Below are 23,113 nucleotides of genomic sequence, written 5' to 3'. Positions count from 1 at the left end.
GACAATTTACCTCGTCTTATGTGATAAAAAACTGAATACCTTTGGATTTGGACTATTAATCAAACAAAACAATCAACATGGAGAAAGCTATCTGGTCTTTAAGAAAGTATAAAAGACAATTCCACTGTTTTCTGATGTTTTAAAGCCTCACTTTTTAAGCATAAACATTAAAAACTTAATAGTTCCAGCTACTCAAATATAAGTAGCCCTAAAATTCTCAGTCCGTTGAAGCAACAATATATGTGTGCTCAATAAAAATAAATGTATGTCACTAGTTTTCCTGAATATACAGCTATGAGTTTATATTCGGTGTTTTGAAGATTCTTGAAATATTAAACATTATATTATGGAACATGAATCGTCAAATGCATTCATCTTAAATTGAAAGATGCAAAGATTGTATTCAAGTCGCACAAGGTACCATTGAGTGCATTACTTACATAACCCTCTTTATGGGTAAATTGAACTGAGTGCATAAAGAATCTATATATAAACATTCATTAAATGTTAAAACACCAGAGAGCTGCAGAATCAGAAATAAGGCCTTCTTCAGTGCGAGGCTGAAGAGGATGATGGATGCCTGGGAATACTGTTAAAACCTGTGCTACTGTCTGCGATCATTTGGAAAAAAGCTATTATACGCAGGTGACAAAATGAGAGCTGGGACTACTCAACAGAAGCTTAATATGCAGCTTCCCTCGGGATATTATCAACAAAAACAGAGGCTTTTAGGCTGTTTTGGCCTGAAACTGTTTAGAGCCATTGTCACGGCCCTGCTGTATCTATTTGTATCATGGGGCCCAAGTCAATGCACAAGCGGTATCTTAAAGCGACATTTTGTGTAACATTTTAAATAATTAATAACTTCATTCATAAATATGTCCTCATAAGTGTATAATTACCTCTACCAATAATCTCATTTATCCTCGTAAGGGAAGAATTTCTTATTTGTATTTACATTGGACGGGTAAGTCCTCATAGGTTAATTGATGACTCCAAATTGCCCGTAGGTGTGAATGTGAGTGTGAATGGTTGTCTGTCTCTACATGTCGGCCCTGCGATAGACTGGCGTCCTGTCCAGGATGTACCCTGCCTTCGCCCAATGACAGCTGGGACTGGTCCAGCCCCCCCGCGACCCTGAATACAGGATAAGCAGTAGACGATTGATGGGTGGATGGGTAAGTCCTCAGGAGGCTTCCATGTCTTTCCATCATTTTGAAGACTGTAACTGCTGAGGAGGGATATAAATGCCTATACGCGATTTCTTTCAGAGCTGTGACTGAAACGGAGGAGATCACATCAGCGAGAGGCACAGATGTGCGTACAGAACCGGCTCTTCCCCTGAGCGGACAGCAACTTTTACAGAGTTTTTCATCCAATTGGAAAGTGACATGGAAACTATGACTTCCTCTCTAGGTTTCTTATATTTTCAAATTCTCCGTCTCTTTATTCTTGATGTTGAGCAGTCTGAACACAGGAGCCTTCCTCTAAAGCCATATGATCTTCTTCTCTAGAAAACTAATATACTATGTTGAATTTTCAGGCTACTTTGGTTAACAAATAAAGAGCATTATTGCAGCTCAGCTACATTTCAGTACAATCAACATAATAACCACTTTCTTTCCTTCATCAATGTCCACATGTTAAACTCGAAATGGAAAAGAATGTGGAGACTGATGTCATAATCGCAAGTAAAATGCAGATGAACGTGTCAGAAGAGTGGCTTGGAGGCACTGCGATTTATGAGCAAATTACAGCATCTGAGGTTTACCATAAAGCCACTGACACTAGAGGCTTTTTTCAGACTAGAGATCAATTAAACCTTAGCACCAGCACTAGAATTCACCTGTCAACTCGCACCTCTTATCTGCTGTGCGTCATCAGAGGGATGCTACCATTGGTTTGAAAGGAATGATGCAGCCCAGAGACTATTCTTAGGGTGGAAAGCCCTGCAGAGCTGCAGACTGTACCTGCAGAGAAAAACTTCTCAAGTTGAAGTAAATGGGGCAGAAATCAGTAAAGCACACCATACCTCCACAGAGGAGGATTCTGTGGGGAATTTATAAGCACTTCTTTCTGTGCAGCTGCTCATCCGATTGAGCAGATTATCAACCAATTCTGCACTTTAAGTGAAATCATTATTTTGGCAAGATAAAACGTAACGAGGTCAATCTAAGTGCGCTGACGCAGATGTGATGTGAAGTCAAGTGAAAAGTTGATGGTTATAATAGTTTTCTACAGAAACGTCAAATTTAAGGACATATATGTAATGGTTTGTCGTGCTTTCATCGCATCTCTTTTCAGTTCCCCCACTGTGGGGGAGGTGACAGTGATAGACAGGCACCAACTACTTTCCAGGAAAAGAAAAAGAAAATGCTTTTTATACTTTACAGCAAGAGCAGGAATATAATTCACATCAGTAATCTCAACATAATAACACTCTGTGGGGTCACTAACAATATCAATTCCTCTGACACCAACAGCACTGTATAGGCTGACACTCCTTTAGCCACAGAAGGAAATAGACTCTGACCCTTCACTCACAGCTAAATCACCCATCACGGTGAGAGGACACACGCTTCTTATCACGCTCCAATCAAAAGAATCCCAGTACTCTGCTTCACCCGACTTTCCAAACAAGTATGGTGTCACGTCGGGCCAAGGGCATAGCAAATGGTGTGTTCTCCCACCTGCTGCATTTCCACCCTCAGTCTCAGGATGGAGCCTCGGTGCCAAGGCTACCCAACACAGATAATGGAGAAGGCTAATAATGGCTGGCTAGGATCAATACGATGTGTGGGAGAAGTCATGTGGAGCCGCTAACCTCTGCACCATCTTACAAAGATGTTCCCTTCACTACTGGAGCTTTTATTGAGCCCCTTGCTTGTTTGATCCACCTGATCAATAGACGAAAGGAGACAGAAAAACATGGTGGCAGATACAACCCGCTCCTCCTCTTCATCCTGAGAGATTCATGAAGTTCTTATCAGGAAGACCGGAGAGGCTCGCTAAGAGCAAGCTGTTTGCTCATTTGTCTCTCTGCCTGCCTGCTTGTTATTAGCAGCACGCAGATCGGAAAAGTGTCAGCAATTAACAGCCTTTTAATGTTGTCCTGAGGCGGTTCTTGAGAAAAATGGCCACACCAAAATAATGTGGAGACCTCATGATGATTACGTCCATCCGGGTCAAATTTATCTCTATAAGTGGATGATTATTTTTGCTTTCTTTTTCCTTTATTTCTCATGGAGATTAACATCAAATTGTCATTTGCTTCAAGGGCAGCTCCAACCACGGGTAGGGTTTCCCCGTGAAGATTTGTTTTCTGTCTCCATCACCAGCAGCCATGACCAGTTCTTGTTGTTTAAGTGGACTACACAAGTTAGCCTGAGGAAAACAGAGTTTCTCTGCTGCATCTCGTTGGCTCATTTTTGGCGGTTAGTCATAAGCTTCAAGGATACTATATTTTTCATTGAGAGAAACTTTCCCCCCTTCCCCCAGAAATTTCAATGTGCACAGGGCACCAGGCGGTTAAACACTTTAAAAAGGAAACAGATGCCAAATGCTAATTTCATAGATGAAGCATGGCAATTACTGCGGCCCTGCTATAATGCAAGTAATGGACTTACCAGGTTCACTTCAATCCAATACAGTTACTCTGACTATGTTGAAAGGATTTGGATTGAATAACACCAATTTGAGTTCTAAAAGCACAAAGACCTTATAAATATTCAGTATTTGTCAGACGCAATTCAGCCCCAGTGTTGTGGCTGAGGTCAGGCTTTAGTAAAGCTTGGTGCGCGACAGGGTGTGAGGGTCAAGCAAATTCATGCTCTTCCCTCCAACATGGAAACTGACAAAGTGCTGTCATGCCTGTGCAAATACTGCAGAGCCTTGGAGGAACCCAACAGGGAATTGATTTTTTTTAGATTTCAGCATAAGAAAATCCCATAAATGCTTTCTTCTGACGTACAGCCTGCATCTTGCTCTGATTACGTATGCTACCAACTGCTGATAGACTGCAAAAACAGCAGCAAAAATTACAATTTCCTCTGCTGAACAGTAAATAGAAAAGGAAAAGGGCAGGAGCTCCTGATTATACTCAAAGGCTTCCAATATTCCGTTTGTTTAGTATGTCTATTAATTCTATCTAAGCTCTAGAGCTGACATCTTCTCAAGAGCGACAGGACAAAACATATACAACACTTTCTTAAATGGCTGGGGCTACTCACGTTGAATTTGATGATGTCGTATATCAAATAACGAGGGACGGGCTGACCATTCACTTTGTCGATGATCATCTCCTGCGGAGATAAAGACGAGAGATGCAGTTTGTTGTTATTGGGATAAATATACATGATTCAGTAGAGAAGATGTACAAAATACATACAGAGAAACGTCCTAAATGTGATTAGTGTTGACATCAAATATATTCCTCTTTGAAAGTAATTATGGAGGATGAAAAAAGTGGGAATGCTCTCAAGGGGACGCATGTTCAGAGAGGGACATGCCTGCAGCGATGAAGTTAACAAGGAATTGGGGAGGTGGGTGTGTACCAAGTGTGTATGTTTATGTGTGCGTGTGCAGTGGATTCTGGTGAAGAAGGACATGAAACAGAAATAGCCATTCATATCCATTATGCAAGACTCTCAAGTTGAAAGTCAGGTGCATCAGTGGTGCAGGGCAGACATGACTTTTCAAAGAACTGTTACACAACCAGGTGATGTAGCAGAGATGCAGACGTCACCGCCACTGTGTTAGTGAAAGTGGGGGGTCTCAACTCTTCTCAGCTGCTTTACCTGGTATTAAAAGCAAAGCACTACATTTAGAAAACTTTATTCCGCCTATGCTCTGCTGCTGTAACTGGCAGGTTGATGCGTAGCAGGTAAGAAATGTTTTAGATGTTTTCAGAAAAGAAATCAAGAGGAAATGAAGACATGTTTTACTTCCTAAGACTAGCTTTATGCAGCTCATAATACATAAGTAAAAAACGACTAATATAAAGAAGTATTTAAATACAAATGGGATCATTTATTTCCTAATCATGTGAATTATGTGTTTTATGGAAATAGCTACCATAGACAACAAAGAAAAATTATAACACTGGAGTACCAGAAAAGGGAGCTGTGTGTGAAGCCACAGCCCTCTGGAGCTCTGTGTCAGGCTACTGTCTAAGCTGGCCCACTTTTTAGCAGTCAAGTCAAATGTGGAGGATTTGATTTAAATACATCTTTTAAAGGTTGTATCAGCGATTTTTGGGCCGAAACATAAATTATCACATTCATCTGTTTTTACGTCACGATCCGCTAGCTGCCCGCCCCATAAGCAGGCCGTCAAAAAAACGCGTCTCTCTAGGCAGCCTAGGCTCCGAGATCGCGCACAAAAACAAATGGTACTACCAACACCTCAAAATAAACAGTGGTCCAACCAATCACAGACAAGGGATGGGTGGCACGTTCATGAAAATGCACGTCCATGATCATTTTCAAAACACGGGAGGGGGGGGCTAGCTGGATCTGTTTGTTTTGGATCTCGCAACAGAAGTGAGGGCAACCAGAATCGCTGATACAACCTTTAACTGTACAGTTCAATGCTGAAATATTCAGTTACACTGGTGGATAACACAGTACTTATTAAGCTAAAGACCCTCTAACTTCCATTTCACTTTAAAATTTTAAAACAAGGACATTATTTTGGTTAATTTTAGTCGTGAAATGTTGCAGCCCTCCTGTGAAGTTCAATCTTTTAAACAGTCCACTAGATCAAGCTGTTTTTATTTAAGTTGGCTAAACGTGAGCTCCGGGGGCTGTGTTGAAGTGGTCAAGCCAGACGGATACACTGATGAATGAGCCAATGTGGCCCCAGTCCACCATTTCTCTCCACAAGGCCTGTGTGGACATAACAGTTAAGCTACTGCTGTTTCATCTGTGCTGCATGTTGATAAGCGACAGCCCTGTTAAGCTGATGTCATAATTAGGTTTTCTATCCATACTTCATGCACGTATACTACTGCATAGTATTTAAGCTGCACTGCTCGAGAGCTGTTGTGTATTCAAAATAGCCAGATGAAAAGACATGTTGATGGTGCATTTATCAGCAATCCTATGCGTTTCAAAAGTGGATGAGAACCCGCTTCTGAATCAGGAGTCAACCTGTAGTCAAATGTCAATGTGGTGACTGCCATGTCACCCGTTAGCTTCAGATGTCTTGAAGCCAAAGCCTGAGGTGGGATGAAAGTGGAACTTTGGTGCACTCGTCGTAAGTACTGTTCTGGGCGAAGGCACTTTAACTTGGCTTGGAAGTGAAGGGTACCACGTGACTACTAGCTTTTTTTAATTCAAGCTTAATGACTATTGATAGCGTAGCACAATTAACAATCATCAATCAAAATATTTTAGATATGCATCGCTACTGGCTGACGATTTTACTTCATCGAACAGAACAAAACACCAAACATCAATTCAAGTCAAAAGCCAGACCGGCGTGAGTGGAGAAAGAGGAGTGGATGGCATACAAATCACTGTTGGAGGGCTTGGAGACAGGCATGATGTCATTCCAGGAGGCCGCCATCACTATGCATCTGGTGCACTGAACCGATGCACAAACAGACAGCGGCAGATGAATAGATTAATGTGACCAAAGGAAACCGCCTGGAATTCAATCTACATGGCGCACACATTCAATGTTGGAACTCAAGTTGATGTAAAGCTCATTAAGAGCTCCACGACAAAACAGCACGTCAAGACAAAGAGCGGTGCCTTTGGACTGAAGATGAAACATATCAGACAACACAGCTGGGCTTCTACAGGGCTCACCACACATCCTCTCTGAAATGAGAGCCAGAAGCATCAACAGATGAATAAACAATCTCAAAACAAACCTTGCAGCAATCTAAACACACATCCGCACCGCTCCTTCAAAGTAACGCTAAAGCAATGCAATTAAAAGTCCTGCCTGATTGAGGAAACGCAAATTTGCTGCATCTATCAGCAACTGTTAAGCCAAGAGGAAGCGCATACCCATTTCACGTAAAATTGCTAAACTCTGACAAAACAAAAACAGGAGGACAAACAAAAACAATCACAGGCGACTTATCTGTCATCTCCTCCATCAAACACAAAACATGCTGCCAGACATTTATAATTAAACCTCAGTTGACTACATGCAGCAATTTCCTTTCCTGTGTTTTCAGTTAGGAAGTGTGATAATGACTCATGTGCACCTGCTGCTGGGAACCTGTGTGACCTTAACAGCACAGGCATGCCAATGAAAGTCTGAGCCTGGTAAAACAGGGTGAGGGGAAGTCAGCGACCTCCGTCAGCGACCTCCGTCAGCGACCTCCGTCAGCGACCTCCGTCAGCGACCTCCGTCAGCGACCTCCGTCATCACCCAACGGAGCGCGCTGCTGAGAGTTACAACCCAACACAGTGGGGGACAAAGAGGCAACGGTGGCAGAAAACTTTTCTTAAGCTATTTCTCCAGGACACGGATGACCATTTTCCTGTCAGCCGTCTTTTACGGACTCTGTCAGACTGAAACATGCTTTTCTTTCACCTCTTCAGTTGCCAACCTTTTCAGTTTTGCAACTGATGTCAATTATGTGCGAGACTGAGCAGCAGGGGCGGGAGCGTGACAAAGTCGGAGATGGAGGGGAGGACGTGTAATTCCAGTCAAGAGACAAGACAGGAGAAGCTAACATGACACAATTCAAAAGAAAGGCAAGCATTAGGAAGGACAGAAACTCACCCCGTCCAGTAGAGTATTTGATAGGTGAACGCGTGGATCCTTCCGGAAAGGAAACTCTAGGTTCGCTATGTGGAAGATCGTGTTGTCTCTGTCTATCATGAATACTTCATTTTTTCCGTTGATCAACATCATGTACCTGTGGGAGGAGAAGATGAACCATTATATATTTGTAGCAATAAGGTAGCGAATTGTATTTGTGAGGCTCATCTGGTAAATTCACAGACGACTCACCACTGTGAGCACTATTTCTACAACATTTTGTTACAGATCACAACGGTTATGAGTTTGCTGATGTTTTATGAGTTCTTGATCAAAAATTATACAATGGATGCATGCAAGTAGAAATTTATTACAAATTATGTTTGTCTTAAGTTTGTTTTGTGTATTTGACAGAACAGTCACACTCTATTGGATTGTTTTCTTTGGGATTACGATCAACTGTTATGACCCATGTGACACTTCCTTAATACATTAAGCATTGCAAAGCTGCCTAACATTTTCTTTAATTAGTTTATTTGGAGGGATTCATATGGTAATCACACATTAAAAGCTGAATTGCAGTGAGTAAAGTGACAAAACACGAGATGTCGGTTCCACTCAGCTACTGCAAAAGAACAAAAAGCTGCATTTATCTCTTATGTGGAAATTGGTTGGGTTCCATTCAAATAACTACAAAAGAGGAAGCTGGAAGAGCTTTAATTTTGTTTGAGAAGAGAAAAAATATTGCCAAATAGATACCTGCAAATTGCAACATATTACACTTTTCTTTTTATCTAGCTGTGCTTTGTGGAAAGCATAATTGCAAACCAAAAACTTTTTTCTTTTTTTTTTTAAACTTGACTGCTTGGCAACAAATATACACATAACTACCAGCTTTAACCTCCTGTTACTACATCAGGAGCATTTAAGTAGTTTCTTAGGTTCACAAAAACATAATGAACTATTAAAGGCCACAATTAAATGTGTGAGCAATGAATTGCAAACCATTTCTCTTTTTTCTATTGCATTCCTGGTTGCCTTGCCCCAACACCAACAGTCTTCACTCGTAGGAGATTACTCCATCTTCAAATTGCATACATCACCAGCGGTAAGGTGATTTGTCTGCATGAGCACCAAGCGCAACTAATCCATGGCCAGCCTTTGCAGGTGAGATAAAGAAGCATGGACTTCTTGGAAGCACAAAAAATAATACAAATAATAATTTATACAAATTCAACGACTGCAAGAATATAACAATAAAATAATGTACTGAGAAGCAGTAGCAGCAGTAGGATGGTGTATTAGGGCCACTGTAGGGGGAAAAACGAAAACGGAGCCGGGAGAGGTGGCACTATTCTGAGGAACAAAGTCGCAAATTTGCTAGTTTATTACGATACTAACAACCGGCATTTATGCTAGCTAACTTCCCATGATGCGACATGCATTCCCTTAGCAAAGCGCTGTCACACGTTGGGATGGATTAATTAGAAAGATTAAAGCAACATTCATGGGAAGATAGCTAGCATAAATGCCAGTTGTTAGCATCGTAATAAACTAGCAAATTTGCCACTTGTAACTAGCAAATTTGCCACTTGTAACTAGCAAATTTGCGACTTTTTTTATCCGAATATTGCCCACCTCTCGTACCGTTTTTTTCCCCCCCTACAGTGGCCCTAATACACCGTTGTAAGCAGTAGTGTTCATGTTGTTCGGAAAATTTTCCTAAAAGGTGAAGAGAATTTTTGCGTCACCTGGGTTAAACGCATGAGGAAGAGGATGCCAGGCTTGCCTCCATATGCTTTCACCGAAAATGTTTCATCAATCATGGCAGAAATAACCACTACTGCTGCTTTGTACATGTTGTGGAAGTCCCAGATACTATTTATTATGATTGTGAATAGCAAGCCCCACGTCAGCTGGTTTACTACGGTATGAATCCCGGAATGAACAATTTTGTTGTATCGCAGTGCAGTATTCAAATTTGTTTACTGCTTTTCTAATATTATTAAATGGAATGCATCACCCCAAAGAATCACAAATTGCCCATGAAATAAGGAATTATAACCCACTGTTTATGCATCAACATTAATTATGATGACTTATCCTCAGACAGACGGCACTGTTTGTTGTAAGTAGCGGGTGTGTGTGTAGGTGCAGCCGCGGGACTGAAACCAAGTAGAGGAGATCAATAAACAGTCTCAACAACAAAGTCTTAATATCCTTGAATATTTATCACTGAAGTTCCAAGGCCTCACAAATGTTATTCAAAATCCCTTTGGCTAAACAAATGCAATCCATTGCAGTACAATATATAACTTGTTGGTATTATTGACTGAAACTGCATTACACTGCAAGCGCTTTGCTGTTATTTTGTCTGTCATAGTCTGAATATTTCCCTGTTTTGGCTTTGATAAAAAATTTAGCAGAACCAAAAGAGAAACTCCAAAGACAGGATACTGCTTGAAAATTACTTTTCCATCCGACTGGGAGATTCAAAAACCTGAGGAGCTGTCAAAATAGTCCAGTTACCAGCATGGGTCACGATATGCACATTTGGCTGATATTAATTTGCCTCTGCTCATCCTCTACATTATGCTCAGATGTGCGCCAGGGTGCTAGAGCAGAAAGCACAGACATTCAGACTCTTACACTTCACCTTTTAGACTCGTGTCAGCCTTACACCTCCATCTCCACACTTCAGAAATACTACAGTGGACGAGGAATATTTTTCAAATAACATGAAAGCTGAACTCAAATTTCAAATAAAATCACCTCTTGAGGTACAAGTTGTAAAAGCTATCCGTTAACAGCTCTTATCCCTATGAGCTGATCTGCTGTAATATACTAAAAGAGCCCCATCTGGACAGTCATCCATATCATTTGAAACCTAATTACAATTTCAAGCAATCACCCTTTTTTGCATGAGCTGCTCAATTTAGAAACACAAGCCTAATATGAGGCATATGAAATAATGTTTCAGTCGGATTGGGGTTCATTTAAATTGGAGAGAAGTTATTTGTAAGGTCAGTTTGTTACCTAGTTTACCATTTTTAAAAAGGTGCCGTTATATAAGTAAGGGTCAAATCATTTCTAATTTAAAAAAAAAAATTATAAAAGTAAGCCTCCAAATAGGTCACTGACATTATTTGTAATTTAAAAAAAACAAAAAAACACAGGTTTGGTGACAAAAATGTAACCGTCCGAAGAGGCACGAGCGTAAGCAAAGTCTCCATACCAAATGTTTACTGTTTGATCAATGTAGTCAGCTGATCACTCAGCTGGCAGACATGATGGGAAATTTCAAATGAGGGACAGAAATCAGACAAAGTCTTTGATCCTCCCTTCTGCTGGATCCCAAAGAGAAGCTGTAAAGATGGGCCACACCGAAAAACACAGGCACCATTGTTGCCTTTGTCTCATCCTCCAGAATACTCTTCAACTGTAACAACAGTGAGTGTTCACTGCTGAAAGATCTGTATCCAACTGCTTTGTTAACACTGTAATTTAATGGGATTTCCATTTTATCATTAACTAATATGTCGGCTGCATCATTTTTTTTTCTGGTTGATAAGTTAGACTGGGATGGGCTTATCTTGTGAGGCTTGCCGTTGTGTGCTTGGTCACATTGTACATGACATGACTGTATAAGAGAAAACAAGAAAATCCATTAGTAATCTTGGCTTCATTACAAACCTCTCATGAACCCAATTACATTTTGTGGGCTGCCTGCTGCTCTTTAACACAAAATACCAAGTGGTGAATAAAGCAGGATGAACTAATGTCTTAATGAGCAACTGCAGTCCTGCTACGTTTCCAAAGGTTAAGTATCCCAATCAATGCAACTAGAAATGGAGGCTAATTATCTTGTAACTTAAATGTATCGGGGAATTTATCCCATGAAAGTGAGTAGAACGCTTTGATGTTGCACAAACTCCAATATCTGGGCTGCAGGAATGAGCACCTTTTGGGAAAACAAAGTGTGATGACATAGATTAATGACCTCCCCACTGATGGAGCTATGCATTTCTTATACCTGCTGTGACTTTCAACCAATATCACAAAGGGATTAGATGTAATAAATATGCCATCAATAGCAGCTGGTTCAAAGTGGGAAACTTGACAAGCTGCCAAGAATTAGTGCTTGTGCAAAAATAAAACACCAGCTGACAAAAGTCAACTCAGAAAGTATTTTATGACTGTCATATAAAAAAGGTAAATGGTTTTTCTGAATTTAGTTTGACTTTAACTTAAATATTAACTTTAATATCCCCCCCCCTAAAATAACTACTCATAGTGTTTATCATTACGTCCATTACTGTTATTATTTAACTTGAAAGCACAATTTTGTCAAAATAGCAATGTGAATAGGTTGTTATTGTTGTCATACAAGTGAGGTTCATTGGGGATGAAAGGAGAAGGAAACCATCAGCTTCACAAAGCGTCAGCCTTTTATTAAATGCTCTTTGTTTGCTTTTTTGTACCTCCAGGAATAAAAGCGTAAGTAGATGCCACTCCCTTTAACGTTTTATGGGGAGGGGAATGAGGAACGAGACATATGGCCTCATTATTTCCAATATGTATATATGCTCCTCAAGGCCAAGGAAAGTATTAACCTTCAATGCACTGTTCAGAGCGTTGAGTTTGATCCCCTTCCACCTCCAGTTAAGACAGGAACAACAAAACACAGGCCATAATTCAGGGTCATCCAAAAGTCGTGTCGAAAGAAAAGGAAAAACTTAAAATGTGTGAGGAGAAGGAAAGAATGGCGAGTGGGCCAGATATAGCTGCACTCAAAATTTCCGGGGTGGGAGTGGACACAATGAAAGCATTAAAAAGATATAAAGGCAGTGGAGGCTGTATTCAATAAGACAGGGGACAGGAAATGCCTACATGGCTCAGTTTAAACAAATACCCACAGACAAAGGGATGATAGCTTTTATCTCTGGAAAGGACTGATGTCTAATAAGATCAGACAGCGTGTCACAACAGACGAGATCTGTCAAGCAGTGAGGACACAACAGGTCTGCACTGAGGACAAGTGGTTCCTTGTCTAATTGGCTCATGCAGTCAAGTATGTTCGGAAGAAAGCAGAGGGAGACCATTAGTGGGGTGTCACTCCCAGTGGTCCCTTTCTTCATCTCTCCCTGAAATACACAGTATTCTCTTTTTATGACCAATCGGAAAAATACTCCATCTAATGTGCTCCTTTATTCCCTCCCCCCGGCCTGCTCTCTCCTTTATGCGCCCTGTCCTCTGATGGGTGCTGTGAGCCTCAGATTTCATCCTCTTCCAGGCCTGCTTCCCCCAAGCACTTTAGCCCTAATGAGGCACAGACGGCCATTGTGTTGGCTTTGCCAGTCCCTTCCCGCGGCATGACTGACAGCATCTGAGCTCCAGGGGAGGCCTGAGATCAAATCCAGCAGCTTTGCACATCATTAGTGGTGTGTCAATGGCCAGGACTGCACTCTCATACCCTGAGATGGCAAGATGATTTCTTATTTAGATAACAGAGTTAGGAGTTAAGCGTCCATTGCAGATGACAGATACTATATTTTTCTGTTAGATGTGGTGCTATTCTGTTATTTTTAAGTTACATGGAGAAGAAAATGCACCACATTGTCTGTAAATCTCATTCAACTATTTAGGAGTTGTTCGTGAAGAAAATCAGTTCATATCACATTTAATAATCGCACGAATCAATGCAGCAGAAAAAAATGTCCCATTCCTACTATCAAGGGTCTCATCCAATATACCCAATAGCCACTTTGGTGTTACTCCTGTTTGGGACCCTCTCATCCACTGTGTAGGAGACAGCACCAAGGATGAGAGCATCTATCATACTTCCTTGAAACTTGCAGTCATTAACTTTTATTATATACTTATATCAATGGAAAGCACCCCAAACAGGCCTACTCTGATCAAAAGTAAGAAAGACATCAAGTATTTTTATGAGAAATCACAAAGCAAGATATAAACTAAAAACACAAAAACGAACCTAGTAATAACCAATCCAAACATCAGATGTGACTGAAGTCCTGTGCATCCTAGCCATAGCCAATTTATCTACCAATGAAGAACGTAATAAAAAAGTAACGGGTGTAGAAAATGACAGTATTTCTCCTGAGGAGTGACTGAGTATGTGCTTAACAAAGCCAGACAAACATTCATTGTAGCTTTTACAACTTGTGTCCCCCTGGTTTTCATATGTGCAGTTTCCCTGTCACACAATTTGTACTTTTGTAAACTCGTTGCAATTTGGAGCAGCCCAAAGTTTTATTAACAATATTAACATGTGAGACTGAAGCAGAGTTGTGGTGCAGTCTGATGTGCAAGCAATCCACTAAGAAGGGTTATCGGCATAAACTGTGGAAATGCTCTGAAAATAACGAGCCAATAAAACAGAAAACACATTGAACTCTCTTTAACTCTAATCTGGCGAATCAAAGTAAACATTGGATTATTGATTCCTCATTTTAAATGAGTGACTGACTGAAGTGGAGCTGATAGGGGAGGAAGTTGAGTAGAAAATAATGAAAGACTTTCTCAAGTCCAATTTTTTGCAATAAAGTCCAAGTCGAGCCGCGTTGTTTATCTAAACTCCGAAGACATAATTGGTCCTTTTCCTTCCTCATCCTCCTCTTCCTCTCTGGGGCTCAAACCAATCTAGCCCTGACAGAAGGCTCGGCAAGAAGTTGATTAAAAATCCAACCCTGCCCATTTTTCCCCTCTTAGCAAATCCACTGATTTTGCCGTCCTCTCCAAAGCCCATTACCCACCTTCTTGTAAGCCTGGTCTGTGCATCAGGGAGGGCTTAAGGATGCCGCAATTGATCTTTACCAGCTGATATCCAGTAAAGATATGCAATCTCGAACTACAAACTTGTGGCAATTAAGCACTATAGAAGACATTAGCAATGTAAAAGGATAACATTTAGAATTTGTGTTACTATAAAATAAAAAGGTGAGTATGGAGCATTGTGTACCTGCTGCTATAACAAAACAACCAACAATCAGTTGATATAGCTCATCATCGAGCATTAGCAATTGGTATCTGCAGTAAAATGCAATCAGGGCATCTCTAGTTATGCAGCATATTATTCATAGGTGAGAGGGGTTGTTTCAGTTCTCCGTCACAACATTGTCTGTTATTGTGCTTCGGAGCAAAGGAGTTTAACCGTCAGAATTGTTGGTGTTCTGCCCAGTGGCCATAAGAGGCGGCAGTTGTGCTGGGAATCATACACAGGGCACTGGTCATAGTGTTAATGTTCCTTTTTTTTTCCTTTTAAAGTCTCATTTTAAAAGTGAAAATTATGTGCATTTGGGAAACTTTTTTATCCTCAGCCATCCATGTCAGAACCCATCAGCTAGTTGTCTGAGATAAACATAACCCAGAATGCTTCAGATAATAGGATTTGATTTTTTTCCCCCCGACTAATAGCTGACTCTTATGAACCCTTAACCAATGAGATTAGTGCCTTTTATACAGGGATGCTGTGGTTGAAGTGCCAACAACCCGCCCAGCTGCAACAATAACCTATGCACAAAAGGGGTTAAATTCATAATTTATTGCCAGAAACATGGATGAGCATGAAGCCTGCAGTTACAAATATGAACATAGCAATTCAGTAAGTTGCATGATTAAATTGAATGCCCCCAAAGCTAGAGAAAACTATATCCCAGGCTCACTTGGAAGGAACTGACCTTTAAGGTGGAACAGCTCTTAAGTGACGAGCTACTCCTCTGAATTTTGCCCTGCTTTTTATATTTTTATATTTGTTTTAACGTTAAACTGATAGCATTAGTTGCTCAAAACTAAGAATCTGCTCATAGAAATTGCACGTTACTTGAGGTATTTCAAGTATGCAACACATCAGTGAAGAACACTGGCAATATGCACTGAGAGCAACTTCTTTTCAGACCACCTTGAAGAGAGAAATTTCCTATTAAAAAACCCATTTCAATTCTTAAAAAATGCCGCTGGCCACAAAGTACGACATATAATAAGAAATTCTCTGCACGCTCTATGCCATGGTGAGAATGACAAATTACACTGCAGCACAGCGATCAGTAAATCTAACTGAAAATGTCCGAAACTCATTAATATTATCTGATGCATTGCAAGTCCTCCGCATGTTGGGGCAAATGTTTCCTTTTTTAGGATTAACAAAGCAAAAGAAATTGTGATCAATTGTGGAATCAATCAAATAATAGTGATTGCTCATATCCACTGACCCCCGAAGAGACCGTATACTTCTGTCTGTAACGCTGGTGTTTGTTGTCCATCAGTTGAAGATATTGGGCAGATTTAATGAAGACCCACAACTGTGGAAGACCAGTGTATTTGAAATTAAAAAAATGAATGGATCTTTTTTTATTAAACCGTCTCTCATCATCCCGACGTTTGTCAAGTGAAGGTCAAATGTGTAAGAAAGAAGTGGTGTACTGTGCTGATGAACTAAACACTATAGTGCTTCCCGTGAGTCACTAATAAGGCAGTGCAATATATATATATATATATATATATATATGTAAATAAAAAGATGATGATCCATTTTCTCGGTTCAGCAGTAAGTAGTCATCAGAGCAGCAGGAGCAGAACAGACTGTCCCTCACGGCTTTGATCATGCACTTTAAATTTAACCTTTCCTCATATGAGAGCCCCACTTTACCACCTGCATGAGGGTGAATATCAAACAAAATTGCATTAATTCTTTCTGCATATTCCTAAAGCCTTTGTCAGACATACCGTACAGCCTGTGCCAAAAAAAAAAGCAACAGGAGACAGGCACCGTAGTGCCAGAAACAAAAACGATTGCCAAAGAATTAAGTTTGGTTGTTTACTTGGTAGGCACGGTTGCTCAGGTTCATCAACATGAATCCCAATTAGTATGTGACTGTATGAAAATAACTGCTAAATTTATGCAAGATAGACATCGGGTTTGTTGTCATGAACAGCCGAATGGTGCGTTGCTTCTTTTCAACCGCAACCTCGGCTATCAGTCAGCGTGTGCAAAATGTTTTACTGTTTCCCTGCAGGCAGTTTCCATTGTGCCTGCGTGTGTATTAACAAATGTAATGTCTTTAGTGCGTCATCAACTGAAATTGTGTCAACAAATTGGTGAATGTTTTCTAAATTCTGCGATTGTGTGGTCAAGTTGGTAAAAGCGTTTTTTCATCTTAATGCGTTTTCTCAATTTGAAGTGCGTTGAGCTCTCATGGCCTCCGTAGGTAGGTCATGATTAGCAACTTAAAAGATTCTGTCATTGAGTGTAAACACATTTTGGTAAAAGAAAATGGAAATGTTCTATAAAGAGTAAGAGTTACAAAAGATAATAAAAAATGTTTTATGTAAATCCACTTTCTACGCCGTTGTACATTATTGTTGTTTGTGATTTTCTTTGACTAACGGCACATCTCCAGGTTTCCTATTTTACATAGTTTCCCCAATTACCTGGAAAGATGTTCCAGTGGTAGAAACAGTGTTTTAGTGTTCCACTGTTTTCAAATCTTGTCAACATAGTACATATCCTGCAGTTGAGTGATTACCCAACATATGTTTCTCTCCATTTTTCATAACTGAAGAAATAAGGGGTCACTACTAGGTGAAGCTCTTTAAGTAGCTAGAGGGAAACGGGCGGTGAATAACAAAGCTCCAGGCATGCGAGGAAGAGCTCAGCATCACTCTCCGAACACGTTTAAGAGCAAAACTTTCCAATAACACTCTCAAGCATTTGCAGATGACGGCGGCCGTTTACACTGCAGCATCTTGGTCAGAGCTGGACAAGCAAAGCTGCACTCTGCTGGTCTTACTCTTACAGGAAATTAAAGGACATGAGATGTAAAATTCTGAAATTGCCTGCAGTCATTAAATATTCACCAGCACACTGCACATTTGCAGCAGTGAGATAGACAGTGCAACACAGCAGACTAGTGGAATAATAAAAACCCTTTTAACCCCCTCAACGGCAACAGAGACATCAAATTTGAGAAAACAACAAATAAAAGTACTCGAGATGTGACAAGAAAAAAAAAATAACACCTTATTGCATTTCTTATTCCACATTGGACACAGCCATCCTGTTCAGTCTGTGGCTTCATCAGTGAAGCCATTTTACAATTACACAGCTTAATGAGCACTCAGATTGATTAGGTATATGAAGGAGCTGTCATTAAAATCTAATGAGAAACAGAAGTCATGTTAGAATTCCTCTCAGTCTTCACTAACAAGCCGGAAAGGTAAATTAACACCTCCGATACATAGAACTGCAGCTCAACCCCCAAGGATACAAACTCGTTGCACACGTATTGACCCTCAAAGTAGCCCAATGAATACGAAGAGAAGCCATTCAGTCCAGTGAGAGACACAAAGAGCAACGCCTGTATTGACATATGTAGACGAGGAGTAATTCCTTGTTAAGAAAAGCCATGAACATACCGTGTGCCATCAGCTTTCCAGCTGACTTTGTACGGATTCTGTTCCAGGAAACGAAGGTTTTGTCTGTCCATGGACACGGGCTGAGCACCAGGAAAACCGGACCTGCAGCGACAATGAACGCACACATCTTATATTTGTGTTTCCGGCTGGCATACCTTCATTTCCTCTCGCAACTCATGACACATGTAGTGCTATCCAATATATTGCAATACTGTAAGCAAGGCAATATATTGCAATTCATAAAATCATTTTTTTAAACTGTCACAGTATAAGAACACAACACAATATGCAGTTTTCCTGTACCAGTTTACATTGTTATGTAAATGTTACGTTGCTACGTAAGCGTTATGTAACATTTGAGGGGAAGAGTCAAATGGCTGAAGACAGATTGCAACATTTCTATCTAGCGATCAGGGGCTCAAACACAAAATTACCCAATGTCTGCTACAAATCTTTGCATTTCAAATATTAATTTTAAAAAATCAAGAGTGTTGTTGAGAATCAGTATCACAAAACAAAAGAAAAAATATTGCAATATTCAAGTGTATCAATATTTCCTTACACTCCTAATTACGATAACATTTTGGTCTTAAATGTGTCAAAATTCTAAGTGTGGCAAAATCGAACCTTATTACGAGAAGGGAAAAGCACGGCAGCAGCTACACTCCCTCCCAATTTTGGAAACGTATGATGACACTAACCATATTCCAATAGAACATGAACAGGTTTGTGAAATGTGGGATTGCTCCTTAACATTAACGTGTAACAATTCTAAAATGTGCAAAAACATTTTGTATTTGCTGAACTGTGAAATACACATTTGATCAAAATATTGAATATGATTTGTTATACTTAGCAATTCTTTAACTCATTTAATATCTTTATGAATAATAACTAAAAACAATTATTGAACATCATTTCTAAATTTGACATTGTCAACAACATAATAATAGGACAAAATATCTTATATAAGCTTTGTTTTTGCATATTCAGTCCAATATTACTCAGGAAGAGTAGTTGTTGCCAAGGCAACAACAAACAGGCATCTTTTTATGTAACAGCTAGGGCGGGGAAATTTGGTTAAATGGAGCCCAGGCGGAATATGAAGTGACAGGTATGAGACACTGAATCTCAATCAGCTAATAATCAAACAGTGGGTGGTAGCGATGCTGCGATACATTTTCATTTCCATCTTATTACAGCTTGTGGGTCTTGGCAGAGACTCTACATTACCTGTCCTGCAAGCAGTGTCAAAAGTGATTTCACTCTCCGTATTATTTTGTTTTTGCGGCATCACTTCGGCTCGATATAAGTTGCATGTGCGGTTTTGTGTCCAAATGTGAAAACCACTCCCCGACCCAAACTGGCACTGTGTCAGTCTGGTTCCTAAGTGCTCGGGAGTCACTGCAGTCTGCACTTAAGAACAGCACTTACTTTGGAGATAGCAGTCTGGACTTCTGCAGAAGTAGAGTTGACTCACCGCAATTTCTTTATAAAATGCCAGAGCAGCATATTTTTCCAGAAAACAAAACTATATTCGTGACTCTGCCACCTGTCGGAAAGTGCCAAGATCTAAAAGAATAAATCATTTAAAAGGGTGATTTTAAGGATGTCCCCCAGCGTCACTTTTTCATAGTGCTGAAACGCTTTCTTTCTTTTCATGATTTCTTTTCATGATTTCGGTCCAAATTCCCTTTTCCCCATTGAAGCAAACCCAGACAGAAGGAAAACAACAGGGAAGCGAAGGAACAGTCAACAGGAGAGAAAGAGAGGGAGAGAGAGAGACGCAAGACAGCTTTCAAATGTGCCGCAAATAGCTATTTCAATACGCTGCTACCGCCAGCTAATTTTAGAGAATCATTCATAACTTAGATGGAATCGTTCAGGGTAACCGTTGCTAACGGTGACTTGTGAGAAATGAGTCACTCAGAGTACAGTGCACCCACGAGGGGTGCGAGGAGGGTAAAGAGAGGTTCTTACCTGTCCCATTCGGCAAACCCCTGACACATTCTTTGGATCTCTCCAAGTTTTGGTTGTGTGGTGACCTGTGTGACGCCTTTCACTGTGATGCCTTCGAGGAATACTGCACCCTGGGAGAATAAAAAACGGGAGGAAAAACACAAGATTGAACTTGGATTGAATTTAATGGAGACACCAAAACCCTCTTACACATACAAGAAAAACATTTTAAATCCCTGTGCTACTCCATAAAACTTTGCTTTATGGATCCCTGCATGCAGTGCCAACAGGTTAAGGATTATGAATTTGACTTCTCTACTTTTAAAGCCATTCTCACCTCAATTATTTCATGAATCCACCTCATAAACCCTGTTCCTCTGCTTCATCTGCCAGGAAACTAGACTCTACTGAGGCCTCCTCACCCCCACACTCCCATTTATGCAGATGTCATCTCTTATCTGCTTTGAGCGAAACATTGAAGACATCTGTCGCACTCCCTTCTCGACAAAGAACCATTCTTGCTGGTTCACCTCATTTCCTGATCTCACCCATTTTCTCTTCTGACACAACCTTTTCCCCCCTCAATCTGCCCAGATGAGACTTGCTAACCGGTATAATATGATAATATACGCCAATTAGAAGAGAAACCGATGTGGTATGATAATATATGTCACCCCAAGTGCCATCAGTGCATATGTTTGAGAAAGCACTATCATGGTCATATAAACTTTTGTTCTCGAAGGAGGTTTTAGTCTTTATAAGGTGTGAAAATGGGATTAGTATTGAAGCGGTTTAGTATTGAATTAAACAATTAGCCAAAACGAAGATAAGTGTTTTGATAATTAGTTAATTGTTTCAGTCATTTTTAGAGCAAAACTGAACATTCACTAATTACACTTTCTGAAAATGTGAGGATTCGGTGCTTTTCTGTGCTGCATATGACAGTAAATTTAACATATTTGGGTTTTGGACCGTTGTTCATATTATAACATGAACATTTAAACATGTCATCTCGGGCACTGAGAAACTGTGATTTTTGTGTTCTTCTTTTGTGTGATTTGACAGTTGATTGGCATTTGACTAATCAAGAAAATATTCAGCAGGTTTATCAATAATGAAACTAATCGTTAGGAGCAGCCCTAGTTTGGACAACAGACGTTTGTAGAAAGATATGATAGGGTCATATCATTACAACATGCAATATCATTGCCATCAGCTATATATTCATGCTCCCTCTTAAGGGTTCAAGCATGTTACAGTGGAGACCCCCAGAGACAATCCGATTCACCTTTTTTCTACTTTTGAACAGATGTCATGACGTTTCCTTGCATAAGAGCCGACTGGATGTGGAAACGACTCTGAGATAGGCCAGTTAAGAGACAGCATTACTTAATTACAGTTAAGTAATGCAGTCTGCAAACGTCACTGCTGCTGCCCTCTTCCCTGGCTTCTTTTGCCTCACCCTACATGAGTTCCATGTTGTGCAGAGAGGGACCAATGGTACTTAACAGTCCATTTCCACAAGCTACCCGGAAGTCTTACCAGTTTTAGCCTCTCTTTCTTTCGTTTGCCAGGCGCTGACCCGGAGGAGCTGGGGCCCGACTCCTGGCCAACAGCGTTACCGTCGTCGTCCACTTCGCCATCTTCATCGTCGAAGCACCACTCAGGGAGTGCGGGAGCAGGGGGCGCGTCCTCCTCATCGCCATAGCGACGGAAAAGCTCTTTGAGGTACTCTCCCTTATAGATCCCCGGGGCTCGGGCCTTGGAGAACTCATTCACAGCTGCGTCGATGCTGATAAGAGCCGGCAAACAAAGAGAGGGCCTTTTTCAAAAGATGAAAAGCTAAAAAGGTTCAAAAAGGTTGTTGATGTTCTGTATTCACTTTATATCCTTTGATCTGATCTTATCATAATTTCAGCATCTTAAATGTGAAGATTTGAGCATTTTACTACACTAAGGACAATATTCACACAATACATTTACCTGACCGTTGTTTTCTTGACCTCGTATAGTCTTTAAAATGATGAAATCTAGTGAGAAATCCCCGTCACAATTTCCCAAAGCCTAAAGTAAAGCCAATAGATAGATGTCTTGTTTTGTCCAAGAGAAAAGCAGAAAATCCTCACATTGGAGAACTGAAAAGAGGAGCATTAGCACAGTTTTGGACAAATGACTTCAACAGACAGAAGAGTCAAGTAATTGTTTCAGCTCAATTTTAGGGTTTTGAACAGTGGGTCAGACAAAACAAGAAATTTGGAGAAATTGCCTCGGGCTCTGGGAAACAGTTACGTCTATTTTTCACTATTTTCAAATTATGAAAAGATTTTTTTTATTTGCAGCCCTGCATATCATGTTTAGAGCAGGTATTTTTCAATTACTAACCATATCCCCAAAAAACAACCTGCAACAGTGTTGACCACTTGACAGTAGAATTACTTTGCAACACATGACACTGAAAAAGGGCTGTAAATGCTCTCAGGATATTCATGACACAGGAAGTAGTGGGCGGTGGGCGGGTTTCATCCAGCCTACATGTCCACAGCTTCCAGGGATTCTGCCTTCTCAGACTGCTGCTCCACCTCTGACTAAAGTCACATCCTCATCCTCCCCTCTGCTCAGCTGTTGTAAATTATTCAACATTTCGGTCACTGCCGACCGGACAAGCTTCTTTGTGAAGTCTGTGTTGATTTAAACTGACAGTGCCACTTCTCAGGAGAAAACAGGATTATCAGTTAAAAAAAAGACTGACAGAGGTGGGAGATTATGAAACCATAATCGTGATGCAAGCCAATGGTGGGGGGCTCCGCGTTGTGTGGTTTGTGTTGTCATGCAACATGTATTCAAGCCCATTCAGCCCTTACCTCCAGTCCATCTTCTCCACCAAGTATGCACACACCAAAAAGCCTGTCCGGTTGAAGCCGTGCGTGCAGTGGACGCCTTCAAGAGAAAAAAAGATAGAAAGAGGCAGCACTGAGGTAAATAACTTGAATGAATCCCA

At 40.5% G+C, this 23,113-nt stretch overlaps 1 protein-coding gene across 1 annotated transcript in view; it reads right to left on the bottom strand.

The window, feature by feature from the left end:
- rngtt (RNA guanylyltransferase and 5'-phosphatase) overlaps window positions 1–23,113 on the bottom strand; it is a 68,817-nt gene that overhangs the window by 40,505 nt on the left and 5,199 nt on the right. The window contains exons 5-10 of the mRNA XM_084030085.1: window positions 22,977–23,052; window positions 21,658–21,907; window positions 20,137–20,246; window positions 18,157–18,258; window positions 7,744–7,879; window positions 4,230–4,301 (exon numbers count right to left, since the gene is read on the bottom strand). Of these exons, the coding sequence (XP_083886211.1) occupies window positions 4,230–4,301; window positions 7,744–7,879; window positions 18,157–18,258; window positions 20,137–20,246; window positions 21,658–21,907; window positions 22,977–23,052 (746 nt within the window). The remainder of the gene's footprint in view (window positions 1–4,229; window positions 4,302–7,743; window positions 7,880–18,156; window positions 18,259–20,136; window positions 20,247–21,657; window positions 21,908–22,976; window positions 23,053–23,113) is intronic.

Source organism: Eutrigla gurnardus, assembly GCF_963514095.1.
Source record: "Eutrigla gurnardus genome assembly, chromosome: 16".
Taxonomy (NCBI): domain Eukaryota; kingdom Metazoa; phylum Chordata; class Actinopteri; order Perciformes; family Triglidae; genus Eutrigla; species Eutrigla gurnardus.
This window is presented reverse-complemented; position numbering and strand designations above follow the sequence as displayed.